This window comes from Antechinus flavipes, chromosome 6, assembly GCF_016432865.1.
Source record: "Antechinus flavipes isolate AdamAnt ecotype Samford, QLD, Australia chromosome 6, AdamAnt_v2, whole genome shotgun sequence".
NCBI lineage: Eukaryota > Metazoa > Chordata > Mammalia > Dasyuromorphia > Dasyuridae > Antechinus > Antechinus flavipes.
The window spans coordinates 119,073,977-119,093,132 of NC_067403.1; the positions used below are offsets into that span (position 1 = coordinate 119,073,977).

Below are 19,156 nucleotides of genomic sequence, written 5' to 3' on the forward strand. Positions count from 1 at the left end.
CATTCAAAATTACCAGGAATCACTCATCTGAACCAAGGAGGGATTTATAAGAGATTGAAGTATCCGTGGGCAGGATTCAGCTGTTTATGTGTTTATGTATGTGTGTGTATATATATATGTACATGTGTGTATGGATGGATATTGAGAAACAGAGAGAGAGAGACAGAGAGAGACAGAGAGAGAAGGAGAAATGAAATAAGCCATCTTTTTAGCTCTTTGCCATTTGCCATTTCAGCATCTTTTCCCCTTTATTTCATTCAGCCTGAAAGCTTCTCAGGACCATACCTCCAAAATTTACCTCCTTTTAAGCCCATCATGAAGAGCAAATGATACAGTGCATGGCAAGCACTTTGCAAAGCTTATAGTTGTTGACTATCATCAATATTTATTATTATTATTCTTTTTTATCAAAATTATTTCTCAAATAGAAATCTAATAAACTATTTCCTGCTAAGATATTAATAAAGATTTACAAATCATAGCTTATTTGATTCTCTCAACAAATCTGTAAGGTAATTTGATATTATTATTCTCATCATATACTTGAGGAAACTGAGGCAGACAAAATTTAAATAACCCACCCAAGATCACACAGCTAGTAAATATTTGAGGTCAAATTTTGAATTCAGATCTTTTCTGACTCCAGATCCAACACACTAACCACTGCACCACCTAGCTGTCTCTATTAGAGCTTTGTAAATCAATCATTTTAAATGGTCTCTTGAAGCGCTACACAATGAACTAGCACATCTGTTTTAAAGAAAATTCTGGGGAAACATAAGCACAAACTCGAGCAGGGTGTTAATTCTGGAGTGTTTGGATTAGGAATTAAACGACTAGTTCTCTAAGTGATGGAATGGTTAAAGGTTTAAACGTTGACTTTTCCTCCTTCAGAAGTGCTTCCTTCAGAGTTCTGGTCACTCTTCTAAATTTATGACACATTCTTATGGCTGAAACAATTTTAGATTCTGTTTGCTACTGTTCTAAATGCAGATAAACAGTTTGAAAAATGATGTTTTCAAAATTCAGCAAATTAGCTTTTAAATCTACTTTGAGACTCAAATATCAGTTCCAAACAAAGATAGTGAAGAAAAGCAGAAGAGACATGAGTTTAAGACTGAGAGGTATGGATTTAGTTTTGACTCTGGTGCTGATTTTCTGCCTTATCTCTGCCACATCACATTCTCTCTGTGTCTCAGTTTTCCCATTTGTAAAATGGAAATGATACCTGTCAAATCACATTGAATATAATTAAATTTATAAGATTTCAGTTTCTACTGAAAGATAGTTTGATGCTAATCCATCTATATATTTAAATCACAAAGAAATGTATTATGTAATTTTTCTAATTCTATGTCAGAAAAGCAACATTAGTGTATTATATTTGTTTGAATAATACTTTTGGGCCAGATTCATGATCTCAATGAGATGGAGAATTCCTAGTACAGGAAATCTTTCAATCAATGTAAATGTGTAATTTAGCAAATTGACTGAACTAAGGGGTTAAGTGACTTCTCTAGGGTCTCAGAATTTCATATTAGAGGCAAGACATAAAACCATGTATTATTAATAGCCAGTCTCCACTATGCCATCCTCCTCTTAAAATGCACACTTAAGAGTAATTATTGATAATATTTTTAATTGTTATCTTAAAAAACAGAGGAATTAATTTTAAATGATACCACTGGGCATTCTGGAAATCTATTGTCTCTGATTAGGACTAAAGTTATTTATAACAATCCTTTGGACTTCCCTATCTTGGGACATTTATCTTTACAACCTCCTGTGGAAGGAAAAATGATCACACTAATTATGTAGTAGAAGCCCCTTTAGGCATGATGTGGGTAGCTTCTTTTCCAACACCCCAGGTAGTAATGAGTTGATGTCCTAAAGCCTGAGGTTTAACATATTTCGAAAACACTTCTAACTTTGCAGATTCCAAATACAGATGGTCTTCTTTATGTTCATAGTCTTGCTGTTATTTTTCTATCATTTGCAGCCTCTCCATTGGAATGCATATTTCTATCCCATAATTATACATAGATTATACATAGATTTCAAGAACACTAAATATTGTTTCATTATTTCACCATACCTTTTTGCTCAAATACTACAAGCTTGGCAAAGAAAGGGAATCTATTGCTTATTTTCTATTGTATACCACCACAATAAGGTACAATGGTTATCCAGAGACTTAATAAACAACCAGCAGTTTGAGGATTCCTCAAAACTATATGTAGAATTCTTCCCTCAATCTCAGAATTTCCTTACACCTTCCCCCAGATGTTATTAAACTGCATGACATAGTGGAAAGAACAATGGATTTATGTTGAGACAATCTGAGTTCAAATCTTGACTCTGCCACTTACTACTTCTGTGACCCGTGCCACTCTTTCTGGGCCTCAAGTGCACATATAATGAAGTAATTGGTATAGATAGCCTGTAAGGTCCCTTGTGATTAATTGAATACTTCTAAGAGCTCTATTCTTCTAAGGCCTATATTTCAGGGGAAAGTACTCTTGTGTACCTACCACTTAAGTCTGACTTGTGTTTCTGGGTGTTGAAATATTTCCTCTAAGCTGGCATTGGGCTTAGAATCAGGAGGATTCCAAGTTCGAATCTGGCAAAATTTACTACCTGTGTGACCTGGGAAAATCACGTAACCCTAATTATGTCAGTTTTTTCCATCTCTAAAATAGCTGGAAAAAGAAATGGTAAGCCACTGTAGTATCTTTGCTAAGAAAACTCCAAGCAGAGTTCATGAAGAATCGGACATAACTGAAATAGCTCAAAAAACATTTTTTTTCTAATTACCCTGTATATTCTTCATCCACTGTATACCCTGCATCTCTTTGAATTTCCTATCATCACCCACCTTCCGTATGCTTAACTAAACTTTGTTTCATCATTTGCACTACTAAACTGCTTCTGTTCCAGGACCTTCTTAGGAATCCTGTGACCCTGAAAAAAACATTTAGTAAGCCATTCCCCATTTTGTAAATCAGTCAAGAAGGCAGTATAGTTCTAGAAGGTTGATGTTTTGCTCCCTAGCTACTATCCATTCAACCAATATTCTTTCCAAGTTCAAGAAAAGAGATTTCCTCCATAGCCCATGACCTACAGAAAAGGTTCCTTTAACACATTCTTAGCTATTTTTAAACTATAACATAAAAGTATTGTAGTACGAAAACACCATTTGGGAATGAGAAAAAAGAGGCCCAGTAGTGACATGTACAACTTATGTCTCCCTATCCTGGGGTCTACTTGAAGAAAAGCTTCAAGATCTAGAAAATAAACCTCCAGTCTGCCAGTTATCTGATTTAGCTTATGTATCAACTAAAAGTTCATTCTCTCCTAGATTTAAACCCATGTAGAGGAGCTTTCTATGTATTTTCACAAGTTTGCCCGCCAGCCCTGCACTGAAAGATTGTGTTCAACATTCCTTATTTACAGATGTATTTTATTTAGCCAATTTTCCTTCACGCAAATAGCTTTTTTCCCTCTCCTTCCTTGCCAAGTAAAGCCATGTAGTTTTATTATCTCCATGCTTGGTAATTCCTGTAGAATTCTCAACTATTATGAAATTGTCTTCCTCACTCTGATTTTTATCTTTGTTACCTATGTAATAAATATCACAAACATCTTTCACATGCATAACAATCTTTAATAATACTAAATCACTGACAAGAGTTTCACTAAAACCTTAACATAAAGAATTTTAAGCCAAAGAATGGAATAAGGCTGGACCACTTACTGCTCCCTGTTTTCAATGTAGCATTTTATATAGCACAGTTATTACTGGGTATGATTCTCATTAGACAGTATCTTAAGTAGAATGAAAATCCCATTTTATTGAGATTTTCTGTAATAAAAATACATAGTAAAGCTGTTGCCCATCTGGCTTAAAAAAACTAAAGTGAAATAAAATTGTGCTCTAAACACAAACATCATAGAATTATTTTACTTTTTACATTCAACATCTGTGTCTTATCCCCTGGATTACTTTTACACTTCAAAGACTATTAAAACCAATAAAGTGACCAAACCTATCATTCATCATTCAGTAGATTTTTGTGTGGTAAGACTATATAATAATAACAAATGAAAAATATTTACAAAGGGTTTGACAGTTTGCCATTAAAATGCTACACAGCTTAACTCAAAATGATAAACCATGTTTCACTTCTTTATAAAGGAGGTGATATCTAGATAGACAACTTGCAAATTCTAGTGTTCTATGACCTCCTAGATGATCCCTGAATTTAAACTTCAAAATAGAAATCCTAGCAGAAGAGTAAGTCTAGTATATCCTTAGTTCTTCCACCACCAGAATTCAAGGCCTAGCTGGGCATGTCACTATCTTTCCTGGTAGTTTCTCTTCTCTCTACCAGACCACACCAAAAATTGTAAAAATTAGATGGACCAAATGCATCAATTGATGCAAACATATATATATATATATATATATATATATATACACATATATATATATATACATATATATGTGTATATATATATATTACTTTTTTAAAAAGTTCTTCCTTTTTCTTTGTCTTTTAGATTAAAAAATGTAATAATTTATTATATGAAATTGGTCCTTAAAGATTTTATTATATTCCTGTCTTTCTCCTGTAATCTACTCAGTTTTGGTGGATGAGTGCAAATTTGCCCCCTAAACATATATCATACCTCATACCATGTTTTACATCCTGATTCCAGGAATTGAGACTTGTCCAGGAATCTTGTTATCTTCCATACTGTCTTCTCTATGACCCCACTTTCTGCTTTTTGCTCAAGAAACACTATAACTTGCCCTAAGTCTCAGTTCCTATGACTTTTCAAACCAAAAAATTTTCCCTTAATCATCCATCCTCAATGTATGTCATTTCTCCACTGAAGGTATTTGTACTCCAGCACCCATTGCAACATTCATCACAAAAATTAGGACTAACTAAAATCTCATCATTCATTCATTATGTATATTTGTAATTTTTTTTTGCTGGGCAATTGGGGTTAAATGACTTGCCTATGGTCACAAAGCCAGGAAGTGTTAAGTGTCTGAGGCCACATTTGAACTCAGGTCCTCTTGATTTCAGGGCTGGTGCTCAATCCATTGTACCACCTAGCTTCCCCTCATTATGTATATTTGAAAAGATGGAAAGAGTATGATTCATGCTTGTAAATTTACAAAGGCATATCAAATAGCTTCAATAAAAGATCAGATATCTATTTTACATGTTCCCAGAACAATCAGGTAAATGATGAAAAATTCAATTAGTAGGCCAGTTATTTGGTGTCTACATGAGCTTGAAGAATGAGTTGACCTGATTTTTTTATTGAACTAGCTAAATTTGCTAGTTCTTTTGGTGTTTAATAAAGCCTTAAAAGCTCCTACAGCAAAGTTCTTGTGAGTACTTGATTCAGTTCTCCTATTTATTCCAAACTCTGCAGCACTAAAGAGCTAGGCCAAAAGTCTCCATTGGCTGCTCTTGTAAGAAAGAAAGCCAAGTTTTCCAACCTCCTGTGTGAACCTACAGAAAGATTTCTCTGTGGGTTGATGTCATTTGAGCCAACCTACACTCTGTGGGTCAAAAAATTGGACTGTTGGAGGAATCACATGGTGCTTTCTGGAATCAGCCACAAAGAAGTTCTTCAAGTGAAAATGCTGCTGACAGTGGGTGTGACTAGGAGCCAACTGGCACACCCCTTTTAGATGATTAATGTTCCTTAGCACCATAAGAGAGAAGAGTACTTGTTTAAGATGAGACCTGAATTTGAACCTTAATTCTGCTATTAATTATCTTTATGACCTGGGGCAAACCCCTTTGTCTCTCTGAGGCTCAGTTTTGTCATCTGTAAAATGAAAAGATTGGACTAAGATCTGTTCAAGGTTTATATTTTGTGGTCCTGAACTTTTTTGGGGAGAAAGAGGGAATCAGACTTCTAATTTCATTTTTAAAGTAAGGAAACTTCCTCAGCATATTCTTTCTATTTTCTAGTCTTAAAAAACTTCTAAGTCACTGAGAAATTAAATGACCTATACAATGATACAGACAAGATATATATGAGAAAGGATTAGAATCCAAGTCATGCTCTACGGCCCCTCTAGTTGCTAGTTTTTGAGTGAAAGAGAATATTTATAACACAAAAGACACACACATACACACACACACACACACACATATACACGTGCACATGACAAAAAAAGGCCTTTTATAGCAAGTGAAGGGGAAAGAAGAAATGGAGACAACAGAGATAAGTGATAATGTTTTTCCAAAAAGAAAAAAGGAAAAGGGTCATTGAAATTTTTTAAACAATACACAGAAGAGGGAAGAAGGAAATTTAGAACAGAACACAGACCCAAAAAAGCTGATATTTTGGTTTTAGATTTAATATGGACTTTAAAACAAATAATTATCATAGAGATTCACAGTTTTATATGCAATCCTCTTTTTTTAATATGAAAGTGTTTGTGTTGGTTGATTTTAAAGATTGTACCATCCTGAAAGGCTCACTCTCCACTAAGCAAGTTCACCCAAGGCCAAGATTCCTCAATAAGAAAATTTCATCAAGTCAAAAAAATATAAAAGCTGCTGTCCTATCCTCCAGCTGCCTGATCCAACTCCAGAGAGAAAGCCTTGTCCAGGGGTACTTTCTTAGGCTGTTTGGCATCTCTGTGCCTCACAGGATGTCTTCTGATTCATGCAAAAATGGCATTTAAGTGAGGACAAGTTATACGAAGTCATTGACCTCACCAGAGATGAAAAGCAGCCTTCACCTCAGAGATGAGGCCTTCCTTAAACAACATTTCTAGACATCCTCATAATGGAATATTTATCTTTATGTAGCATCCCTTTTTGAGTGACTCCCCAAACCTATACTCATTCTCAAACCCCAGGTGCCAAGAGCAGCTGACTTCAAGATTCTAAGATCCGTCTGAGATTTCTAGGATTCAGAAGTCCCCACTACTCTGCTTCCCACTGATTATCAGCTAACAACTTCAATTACCTTTTAGCAAAGAGGATGGCATAGTGTCATCCCCTAAGATGAGGTAATAAGAGTTGTTAGGACAGAGAACAATTCCCTATAAACTCTGGAGCATACTCTCCCACAAAACACACAAGGTCTATGCAGAGAGTCGGCACCAAGTATAATGATGGTGAGACAGATGTGTGTCACTCGTGAATGACAAATGGGTAACTCACAGCTCCTACCTGAGTGCATCCCTGAAACTTGGGTAGCATTTTTCTCTGCTACAGAGGGATCATTCTTCTTGAAGTTGCTTCCTTCCACAGGTAATCATTTTTCTTTGTTCTGTGTCTCTGGGTATATACTCTGAATCTAATGAATTTACTAGTCCCACATTTCCATTAACATGATCAGTAACCAGGAGACTAGACACCCACAGATTCCCTCTAACACAAAGTACAGAGAAAGGTCTGCTACTTTAAGATGCTTCTAATCTCAAATGCTCTATCAGTTGACTGTTTCATCACTGGAATGTGTCTTTCAAAGTGACTTCACTTTTATTCAAAGTCTCAAATGTATATTTGATTTTTTCAGCCACTCACAAGACATTTCCTGTGTGATGTCATTTGTAACATCCAATAAGCTATTTGGTTTTCACCTCTTCTAAATTGATTCAGATCTTGTTTGCACCTAGTTTACACATGTGATTTTTTAAACTGATTGGTTCAACATACTGGTCTGAGTATCCTTCTTAAATACAAAAAAATAGTTTTCAGAAGAACTTATCCTAATTTTCAGGTGCTTATTTTGTGCCCCATTCTTGCTTTTAAATAACACTCTTTTTTTTTTATTTTAAAAGTAGGATAAGTTTAATTTATGTGTGTGCTATGCTTCAATTATATTTTCTTATAAGAACAATTTTTATTATCAAATGTCTGTACAGAAAAAAAAGCTTGTTTGGGATTCTGTCTTTTGAGTGGAGTATTTTATTATTAATGAGAAGTTGATTACCATGTTTTTTAAATTATTTCACAGGCAAAATGTCATTGTATTTGTGTATTTTTTCTTAACTATATAATAAATTATTGATTTTATTATATCAACAATTTATTATATATTTAAGAAAAGTTAACAGTAGATGATAAATACTTGAAGATTAATGTATAATCCTTTCTTTCTGTTCTATCATTTATATGGAAATGCCCATTTATTTGATGTTTAAGTTCAAAAAACAACAAAAGGGAGGAGTGTATCAGAAAAATGTAAAAGTATATAACAACTAAATAAGATTTTAAGCACCATGTCTTGCTCATCCCTTCATGAAGCCCTGTCATCCAGTTATTATAATCTCTTAACAACAAAGGAACATTGGGGTGGGGGCAGGCTAATTTAAGTAACTTATTCTGTGTCCCACTTTTGCTTTTAAGTAACTGTAACAAAGACTCCCTCAACTATTTATAGAATACTAAAGTATTAACTAATAACATTTGAAGTAGAGCCTTTTTAAGAGGTACTCTTAAGACAAAAAAAAAAAAAGTGTGAATGGCACAAAGAAAAACATCATACTGATGCGGAGATAAGGAATAGGGTAGTGACCAAGCTGCAGTCTCCTCCACTATCTTATAATAGATGGCTACTTATATTATAGTAGGCTTACTGTATATTGACTACTGATAAAAAAGGTGACACATACTTAAAAATAACTTTTCATATAAGGAAAGTTATTCTCCTATCACTTCATTGCAAAAGTTACCCCTCTGTGGTTCAAACTTCACCTTTTTTCCAAATGAATAGTAAGTTGTTCTGTTTTGTATCTCAGGTCCTCCTCCAAATGAAACTTTCTCCAAATTAAAATATTTCTAACTAAAAACACAATCCCCTCCCCTCAGACTCCTAGATCTCACCCTGTAATTTCATCTAAAGCCGCCGCAGTGCCTCTATATAACTCTGTTATGTAGCTGTTCTTGTCAATTCCCTCACACAGAGCTATCCAGTGATTTCTCCGTCAAGTCAAGAGATAATTATTCATGGAATACTAAATATCAATCACTATGTTAAATGGTAGGGATATAAAGAGAATCAAAAAGATATTTGCTGTCTGCAAGGAGTTTACATTCTAATGAAAGGAAAACAGCATGTAAAACACTATGTAACAGTAATGACAATGTTTGAGTACTGTCTTCTGCAAAAGCTTCTCCTGATCCCCCAAAACCTAGTTTGCATTTAACTATCTTAATTTTTATTTTTGCATTTATTCTAAATATATTTAATGTAATGAGTTGGGTAGGCAACCCCTCCTGGAGCCAAAAAGAACTAAGTTTAAATCCCTGCCTCTTAATACATAATGACTCTATGAACACAGGCAAGTCCTTTAATAGTCTAGAAAACTAAATCAAGTCTTCAAGCATTTATCAAGTGCCTACTATGTGCTAAGCACTGTTCTAAGTGCTAAATATACAAAGAAAGAAGAAATCGTTTCTGGCCTCAAGGGTATCATAGTCTAATGAGGGAGATAACAATTAAGTAGTAAATTATGTACAACCAGATTTTACACACACACACACACACACACACACACACACACACACACACAACTAAGCCTATAAACTGCAGGAAAGATGCAAAACCATAGATGTATTTGTGTGTTTGGAAGTTTCTTATACTAATGAAATCATAAGTCTGATCCCTGTATCTATATTTATTCAGTGTATACTTACAAGTGTACATTTTGTCTCCTTTTATAGAACATTAGTTCCTATAAAGCAGGAAATATTTTATTTTTATCTTGTTTCCAGTACTCAGATAGTGTCTAGCATATAGACCTGTTGATTAATTGATATATCCTGTATACCACCTAAACGCAGAGTACCAGTAGCCTAAATGTCACATGCTTGGGATATAATCTCTTTTGCCTTCTCCCTATAACTGCCCTGAAATGTTACCACCTTGAAAAAGCCTTTGACCATTTGTGAAGGGTGACAGTTTCCTCTACTCCCCCTATGTCGTCTGAATACCATATTTTTTTAACCATTCATCACCACTCCAACTTTCCATTAGCTTGCATACAATGTAAATATTTAATCTTAGTTCTTTCTCTATCTGTTCCGTATTTATTTAGTGGTCTCTGAAATCATATATGAGAGTGTGGCAGAAGAAATCTGTGGATTTCAGTTACCCATAATACACACATTACATTTTTGTCCACTTTGTAAGTACAAGGACTATTTTATTTAACTTGTATGTTATCCAATGCTGCACAGAGTAGGTACTTAATGAAGACTTGAACAGAGATGATGACCGAAGTTCCCCTGAATAAATATTATTGAGAGGAAGAAGGAAAGGGAAGAGGAAAAAGAGGAGAAACAGTCCCAATTCACTTTTTCATTATTCTAATTCAATAAACATTGCCAAGCACTCTCTTGATCTCCAGAGATGCAAAGACAAAAAATGAAATGGCTCCTGCTTTCCAAAGGCTTACATTCTCCTGTTAATCTAATAAGTCATTTGAATAACATTCACATTACTTTGCAGGGTGGCCTAGCATAAAAGAATCTATTTAGTCCAAATTCTGGTTCTGTAACTTACTAGATAAGTGACTTTCAACAATCACTTTACTTCCCCAAGACTCTATTCTCTTATCTTTAAAATGAGTATAATAACACTTGTACTACCTACCTATTGGGCTACAGAGAAAAAAGTACTTAGCATGGTTGATACCGTCCTCATTGTGATCCTCTTAAGGGAGTTAATTATTTTATGGTAAATAGATTCACCAGAGAATAGATTGTAAGAAATAGACCCAAGTCAGACTTCATATTGTAGCCATTCAGAAGGGAGAGGGAATACAGAGAAGCCTATTTTTTTTTTTCCTTTGGCCTGAATAATGAAGGGGAAATCAAGCTCAGACTAAGGGAAGCAAATGGTCTATTGTTCTTTGAAATCTTCCCATTGCTAATGACCGATTGGATAGGATAGTTTTATTACTAAAGTGTTACTATATTGTATTGCATAGCTTTCTAAATTTGAATCTACAGATGAACTGTTCTGCAGTGTTTATTAGGCAAGTTAGTCCTGTATTCTAGAACACAAGGATTTAATTTTACTGATGCCTCTTTATTAAACATGTTTTTCAATTGCCTCTGAAACTAAAAGCAAGAATCCTTTCAACAATATGTATTCTTTATCCCCAGCAATGCATCTATTTGGCCTCAACTGGCAATTACAACAAACTGAAAATGACACTTTTGAGAATGGAAAAGTGAATGCTGATACTGTGCCAACAAATACTGTATCGTTACCTTCTGGTGACAATGGTAAGAGATGCATTTCTTTGTTCTGTCTTTTTTAACATTTCTTTGAATGTATTTTACAACCATGTTCATATCTACTTTTGGGGGAGTATACTAGGTCAGAGGGGATAAGTTACTAGCATAGTATTACAGCAACAATAAGAACAAAAAACCCTTTGTAAAGAAATTAAAATACCAGGAAAAAAAACCCAGTGTGGGAATAAATATTTTTTTAAAAATCATTTTTACTGAATAAATAGGAACTTTTCTCTTTAAATAATTGAAGTAACAAAATTATGTGCCCTTAGGTTTGTAAATGGTACCTCTTTTAGTCCCAAAAGTCGGTATGTAAATGTATTTTTAGCCTCAGTTAACGTGAAATAGATCATAATCAATATATCACACTTTACTTATTTTATCATGGGTATATTATGTCTTCCTTAATATCCATAGAGTTAAAATACTGCATTAATTTTCTTAGTGATACCATTAAGGTACAAAGTATATTAAAGGACTGTATTTTAATTGGCCTGTTTTCTAGGTCTCCTTTAAGTTTCTCTGAACCTTTAGGAGTTTTTGGAATTCAGGCTAAGGGAGTTTTTTTACATCAATAGAGTCTGAATGCAAAACTGGGTCTGCTCCATATATCCCAACTGTGTCTTGTTCCAACTACATTTTTCCTAACACTTGGTAAACAGGCTGAGTCTGCCTTTGAGCAGCTCTGTCTCTAAGTTTGTGTCCCTCCTTTTTTCTAGCTCTCCTTTATTTCTCTTATTTAGCTTGCTTGATTTGTCCTTTAGCATCAGTTAATGCCCATTTCTATGTAAGTGGCTTCCTTACGGGGTGAAGAAGAGGCTATTACATTCTTAATGAACATATATACATTTTACACACTAACCACACACACACACACACACACACCTATCTACTTATGACTCATGCTTTTTGACATTTTTCATCCCTCTCCTCATCTTGTTTTATTATAACCATAATACTTTGTGGCATGCCTCCTACTCCTTAGGGGAGTAGAGAGTTTTATGAGACATTGATTTTCATAATCATAACAAATGGACTCTACATGGGGCCTTTTCTATGAAAAGGCCCCATGTTCCTTAAACATTATAAAGTCATAACTGAAAGTTAGCCACATCTGGGTTAGGAGGTGACTGCTGCTCCAAAATGCTTTAAAGGGGTTGAAGAATGGCTTCCCTAATTGAAACTGCAGGTGGGAGATTTTAATTAAGGAAACTATAATTACCTTAAGCAAATGCTTAATTATTCTGCAGTGATAACACATATATAAACATCTAAAGCAACTGCCCATAGGATAAATAATATTTATTCTAGCTCCCTCTCCCAATTCCACTCTTGTAAGGCCAACAAGGCCTCAACATTGACTTCTATGAAAATTATCAAGGTTAACCCCTTGTTGAACACACTGAAATTAAAAAGAGAAGGCAACTGTGAGGACCAAAGCACTTTCTACAATTCCACACAAACTTTTAAAGATGATAAGTCTTTAATACCAGAAAAACAGAATGACTATTTAAAGTTATTTTTGCATCACAGACTCAAAAAATATCTCACAGTCTTATTGTTGGTTATACTCACTAGTTATATTTCCCCTCCCTTATAAACCCATAGAAACTTAAGAGTGAAAATAAGAATTGAAGCAGGTTCAGGGACAATGACGGAGGTTCTCTCCAAATGGAAACTGGTCCAGGAAATCAGCAAGAATTGACTGAAAGATTAGAAATTGAAAGAACGTTCATCAGTCAGAGGAATGCCTGAACAAATTTGGAATGTAAGATTATGATTAAAAAAAAAAAAAACTATTGTGCCACAGAAAGAACAGCAGAAAGGTTTCAGAAAAACTTAGAAAAACTTAACATAAACTCAGGCAAAATGAAGTGAACCAGGAGGACATTATATGCAGTAATAACAATATTGTAAGAATGGTTATCTGTGAATAATTTAACTACTCTGATCAAGACAATGCCAAAAGATCATTACTGAAAAATGCTATCCACTTCCAAAGAGAGAACTTGAATTGTAGACTGAAGCATAGTTTTGTTTTTTACATTATTCTTGGGGGCTTTTTTGGTCTGTGTTTTCTTTTACAAGATTGGTAATATGAAAATATATTTTGCAGAATTTCACATATATAATCGAAATCAAATTGCTTGCTTCCCAAGAAAGGGCTTGGAAGGGAGAGAATTGGCACTTATTTTTTTCTTTAAAAAAAAAAAAGAATTTTTTTTCCCAAATTACATGTAAAACCATTTTTAACATTCGTTTTTTTCAATTTTTTTTAACATTTTTATTTAAAGTTGGAGCTCAAAAAATGTTAAAGTAAACATAAAAAACTGCATGTAATTGGGAAATATTTAATGAAATAAATAAAAACCGTGTTTAAAAAAGAAGACTGTAATTTCAATAAATTCAATTAAATTAAGCTCATCAATAGAATCAGACTAGTAAAGCTCCTGTAGAATCAACTCATATCCTTATAATTTCTCCAGTTTTAGATCTTCTAAGTACAGAAGAACTCTATGAAAGTTCTATATGGAAACGAATCCTTTGACCTGAACTTTTTCTAAGGCTACAATCTAAAGGGATAGGCTTCCCTGAGTCATTGCTGAAAGCGACTTAGCACTTCTACTAGGGTACACATAATTGGGGAGAAGGGAGTAGTTTGCGTAGTGGTTACTCTGTGCCAAGTATTGTGCTAAGTGCTTTTTACAAATATTATCTCATTTGATCCTCACAACCACCTTGGAGGTAGGTGCTATTATTCCTAATTTATAGTTAGGTAACTGAGTCAAATAGTTACATTAGATAACTTGCCTAGAGAATCATAGATACTAAGCATCTGAAAGGAAGATTGTTCTTCAATCTAGTCTACTAAAAAATTTAAATCTTTTTCTTTGGATTGGCAGAAAAGATAGGGACTATGTAGTCCTTGGACAAAAGGGAAGTTCGGACAAGATCAGTTCCTTAGCTCCTTGTAATTCCTCTGCTGGGTTTCCTCCCCCCACTGCACTTTGTGATGAGTATCTGGGCAAAAGGAACCTCTCTTCTTAAGCATGCATTCAGTGCGGATGCCACTAGTTCTTGTGTCACCCTAGGTCTACCAGCGCCCAGCAAAACCTACCGGCAAGTATTATAGAATCATCATTTTGGAGAAATTGTCTTCCTATGAGCTGTTCCGGATTTTTTTAAAATCCCATCCAGTTTTGAAAGATCTCTGGGGAAGGAGCTTCCACAACTTCTTTTAGTAACCTAATCTAGTCATTAACAACCCTCCCTATCAAGAAATTCGTGAAGCCTTGAATTGAGCACAGTAGGAACCTAAGCAGTGCTGAGTGTAATGAGACAATTACTTCCATGTTCCTAAAAGAATACTCCTATTTATGCATCCCAATGTTACATATTCTTGTTTTTTAAATAGAGCTCTAAGGAACACCTCTAAGGAAATCTCTTTTCTCTGAGTTAATACAGAGCCAGGGCTTCTATGTAACACTTGAAGAACACTTGCAAATGTTGACAGGAACTTGTCCTTCTGCTTACCACCAGCAGCACCCCGCTTCCTATGAGAGACCTGGGTCCTGGGTGGGTTCCGAATAGTAAGAATAAACAGTGCTAGTGTCAGAAAACATGGAGGATAATACATGAGTTAAATGGGATAGGAGGAGGAGGTGAAAGGAGGCACCTTGGTATAATGAAAAGAATACTGGCTCTTTCAGAAAGTCTTGAGTTTAAATCCCACCTTTTATCCTGGATGCTTATGTCCAAGCCTCTGTTTCTCAAATAAATGAAGTTGTATCATATAGGATCCCCAATAACTATGATTTTATTTATAATTCTATTTAAAAGGACAAGAATACAGTCAAGCCTTTTCACCAACTATCTTTCCAGAAAAAATAAGTTATCTGGACAGTAGGAAAAAGAGAAAAGGTAACCTACATATGTCTGACTCTGTGCCCAAGCATTTATAATCTCTGTAACTAGAGAACACATTGCTTGTTAACTTAGAATAGTTGTGGATATAAATTAAAACTCTAATCATACTTCTTCAAAACCTAGACATTAGCCTGCTTTGACCTAACTTTCTGAGAACAGAGTACTTTCTGGCTGAAAGATTGTGTGGGTTTCATAGCGAGAATCCCTCCCATTGATGATTTGGAAATATAAGATGTCTGGAGTTCTCCTTTTGGAAGGCATCCTGAATTCAAAGCCTCTTTTGAACAGCAATAATTTTATTTCAGTAGTGACATAAGATACATGCAAAATTTCAAAAAAAAATAGGGAACTATGATAATGAAAGACCATTATTTGAATGTAGGTAAAATGGGGTATATGTTATGAGGAATAAGCTCTTTGAAGACAATGAATGTTTTATTTTTGTCTGTATATAACTGCACTACCACACACTTAGTAGGTGATTTAAAATGCTTTTTGAATTGAATTTAATATATTCATCATCTACTAAATGTGCCATTAAATCAGAAAATATGTACATGGGTACATATATAATGTAGAAAAAAATTTGATTTTTTTTCTTTTTTAAGTAAAGAAATTCAAATTCTATATACATTTTGCATAACTATTCTTAAGCCAATAATTTTCCTTAATGCTAAATGACTTCAAAATGTTTTACATCTATTTACAACAGGCTAAAGATTGAATATAAATTAAAAAGCAGTATGACTAACTGGCTAGTGATAGCATTGAAATTTTTTTCAATATTGTTTATAGTATTTTATGTTAATGCAATGTGTAATAGTTCCTAATTAGATATTCTATTTTTTCTATTAAATTATGTTTGCAAGCAGTGGTTTTTTATTTTACTTAGGTTGCTATATTTATAGAATTTATTAACAGCATTAACTTATACTAATAATTGTTTATTGAAGGTTATGGAGAGTATTCATTCAGAAATCACACAAAGGTCTGAATCCAGGGTTAGATCATGAGATTGCTTCCTGACATTCTAATGAGTAATGCCTCTAAAGGACTTGAAGTTATATTATCATTTATACTTCATATAGTTTTAGTTCAATTTTTTGTGTTTTCAATTTCTTTGGTTGGGATTGGGTTTTTTTAGGGGGGGTTGAATTTTAAGTAGTGTAGGGAAATTAACCCACATGTTAGGAGGGTAGTAAATATTCAATACTGTAAATATGTAATACATTTTTAACTTTTTGTAATTTTAGATGCTTTCAAATGTAAATTAAGTCTCAAACAGGTCTCAAGCCTCCTAATTATCAGCATAGTTTTAAACACTCTGATTAGCCTGAGTTCTACTGGGTTTTGAGTTAAATTTAGCTGAAAACCAATGCCTTCTCTGGTCTACAAATTCCTGTGTACTAAATGATTTTTATAATGCCATTCACATACACACACACACACTTACCTCTTTTAAGCTACCTAAATATGCCAGTTTGCTGATGTGTTGGCGTATAAAATATCACAAAAGAGAAAGAAATAACAATAGCTTTGTATGTGTGTGTCTCTTTCTGTTTTTACACTCTGACAACTATATTTTAAGACATTAAGACTGTTGTGACACATACTTACTAATGAAAGGAAAATCACAGTTTAAAAGGAAACAGAATGCTAGTATTCCCACATTCCTACTCCATGGGACACATTTAGAAAATCTTCAAGGTGATACTCTACTGTGTTTCAAAATGTGCAATGTCTCATCCTTACTTACTGCAAAGAATTTGATTGGCTTGATTCCAAGCCTATGTGCTTTGAGGTCAAACTAATAGAGGATACTCTGTATCCCCATTTTTTTCTTTAACTTTCCACCATCTCTTCTTTCTGAAAGTTGTAGACATCTTGATGGTTGCTTGAGGTTTGAGGGTGGGAAGAGAAGCCTCCAGATTAAGGCACTGAAGGTGGTAGTATGCTCAGTAAGGAATAAAAGAGATCTCTAGGACTGACCCAGCTTTTCCATGTCCTCTGATAATAAAGGCTTTCTGAAATTCAGGATATGATGAGCAATCCCTGTGTCAGAGTTTCTCTGTAAGTCAGTGGAATAGGCAACAGTGGAATAGGATATAGAATTGTTTTCCCAGTTTATCAATCTGTGTCCAGAGCCTGCTGACTTTTAGTCATGTTTACAATCGATACCAAGCATTCAGAATGCTAAGATCAACTACCACACTTGGTTTGGCCAAATTAAAGCACTGTGACTTAAAAGATCAGTAATGCCAAGCTGTTAGTTTTGAGTGGGAAGGGATTTACCAAGACAACCCTCCACAGCAAGACCACAGTCCCCTGAAGTTTGGACCTGACAGCTACAAGCAGGAAGTCTGAACTAATCTAAACTGCTGGACTTAGGGCATTGAAGAAAATGAAAATTTAAAGTGTCTGTATTCCTTCCATTGTAATTATGGATTCTAATGAGAAAATGTTCCTACACCTGTTTTTTTTAAATAGTCATAAGGTAAAAAAACAATCTTAATTCAGAATCAACTGATTCATTACAGTGCATATGATCCGTAGGAGTTTGATTTTGTCTGGTCAGGCTTTATCTATTCTATCTCCAGAATTAATCACAAGAACCATTACAGGTCGATGATCTGAATTAAGGGAGATAAGCATGGTTGTGAATGTTATTAAATAGCAAATAATGTAAAAATAATTTTTCTTTGACTCAAAAGTGAGCATAGATCATATGCCAGAAAATGCTGGGGGAATATTCCCATTGGCCTTTTCCCTTCTTTTCAGGGACCAATATGAATGATTCCCCATTCAACCAAGTTCTATATTCCTCTGCAGTTTGACTTGGGAATATATTACATGACTTGGAGAGGGGAGCAGACTGACTTTCCAAATTTCCTTGTCAGTCACCAACAAAGAAAGTTGCCCCAGTTGATTCAGAAATATATTAAGTAACCCACAAAAGTTAGCTTATATTTGTTTATTTTTCAATCATTTTAAAGGCTATATTAAGTACATAAAGGGGATAATTCACAGATTTAAGACCCTTAAGAGGCCATACTTTAGTTCACCTTTCCTTCTTAACACTTAGCAAAGTATTTTACCTTTAGTAGATTGATAGTTATTATTATTAAATGAAATTTGAAATGAGGAGTAAAAAATGGATTATTAGAGCTGGATAGATAGTTAATCATTTAGCCCAGAGGGCAGAAGCAAGATAGTTGAATAACTGGAAGGAATACAGCCAAATTCCTCACTACACCTTCCTCCATAAAGCTCTAGAAAGGCCACTAGATTAAATTCTGTTTGACAAATCCAAAAAAAAAAAAAAAAAAAAGTGAGTCATTTTTCCTGCCCAGGTCAGCAAAGAGAGATGGAAAGCTCTCAGATACTGGGGACTGCAAGCAGCCAGGAGTGAAAGGGCATGGAGGCTGTGAACAGAGATGGGAAGCACAGGAGACCCTGGGCATGCATCTGGCTGCTCTGTGACTCACTGCCCAGTTCTGGGCATCTCCAGAGTGGACTGTACCCAGAAGTGGCAGAGATGAATGCTTGCAAGTCAAATACTTGCTATGCAGAATAGGGATTCCCCCTATTCCAGAAAAAACATGCAACAGAATAAACAGGACAGGAATCCCAGGCCAAAGGGGACTCTTGTAATTCAGTCATTCTGAACCTGCCATGCTTTCCAGTGGGCTGATATTGGTTTACTCCTGGAATATCCAAGGGGTGTGCCAGTAGATCCAAGTCTGAATCAGGAATGTACAGATCTTAAACCAAGGAGGCAGGAAACAGACTTTGACCTGGATCACATTACTTTGGAATCACTGAAAACTAACAGATCCCCAGGCTGAGCTCCCCTTGAGGTCCTAGAATAATACATAATTGCTCCATTAAAGCATCTTCTTCTGTGGGTCTGAGTTCCACCCAGACATTTTTCCCAG

The 19,156-nt window shown here is 34.8% G+C and overlaps 1 protein-coding gene across 1 annotated transcript in view; it reads left to right on the forward strand.

The window, feature by feature from the left end:
- Positions 1 to 19,156, forward strand: part of TENM3 (teneurin transmembrane protein 3) — an 808,000-nt gene that overhangs the window by 617,665 nt on the left and 171,179 nt on the right. Inside the window, exon 7 of the mRNA XM_051965257.1 lies at positions 11,160 to 11,282. Within this exon, the coding sequence (XP_051821217.1) occupies positions 11,160 to 11,282 (123 nt within the window). The remainder of the gene's footprint in view (positions 1 to 11,159; positions 11,283 to 19,156) is intronic.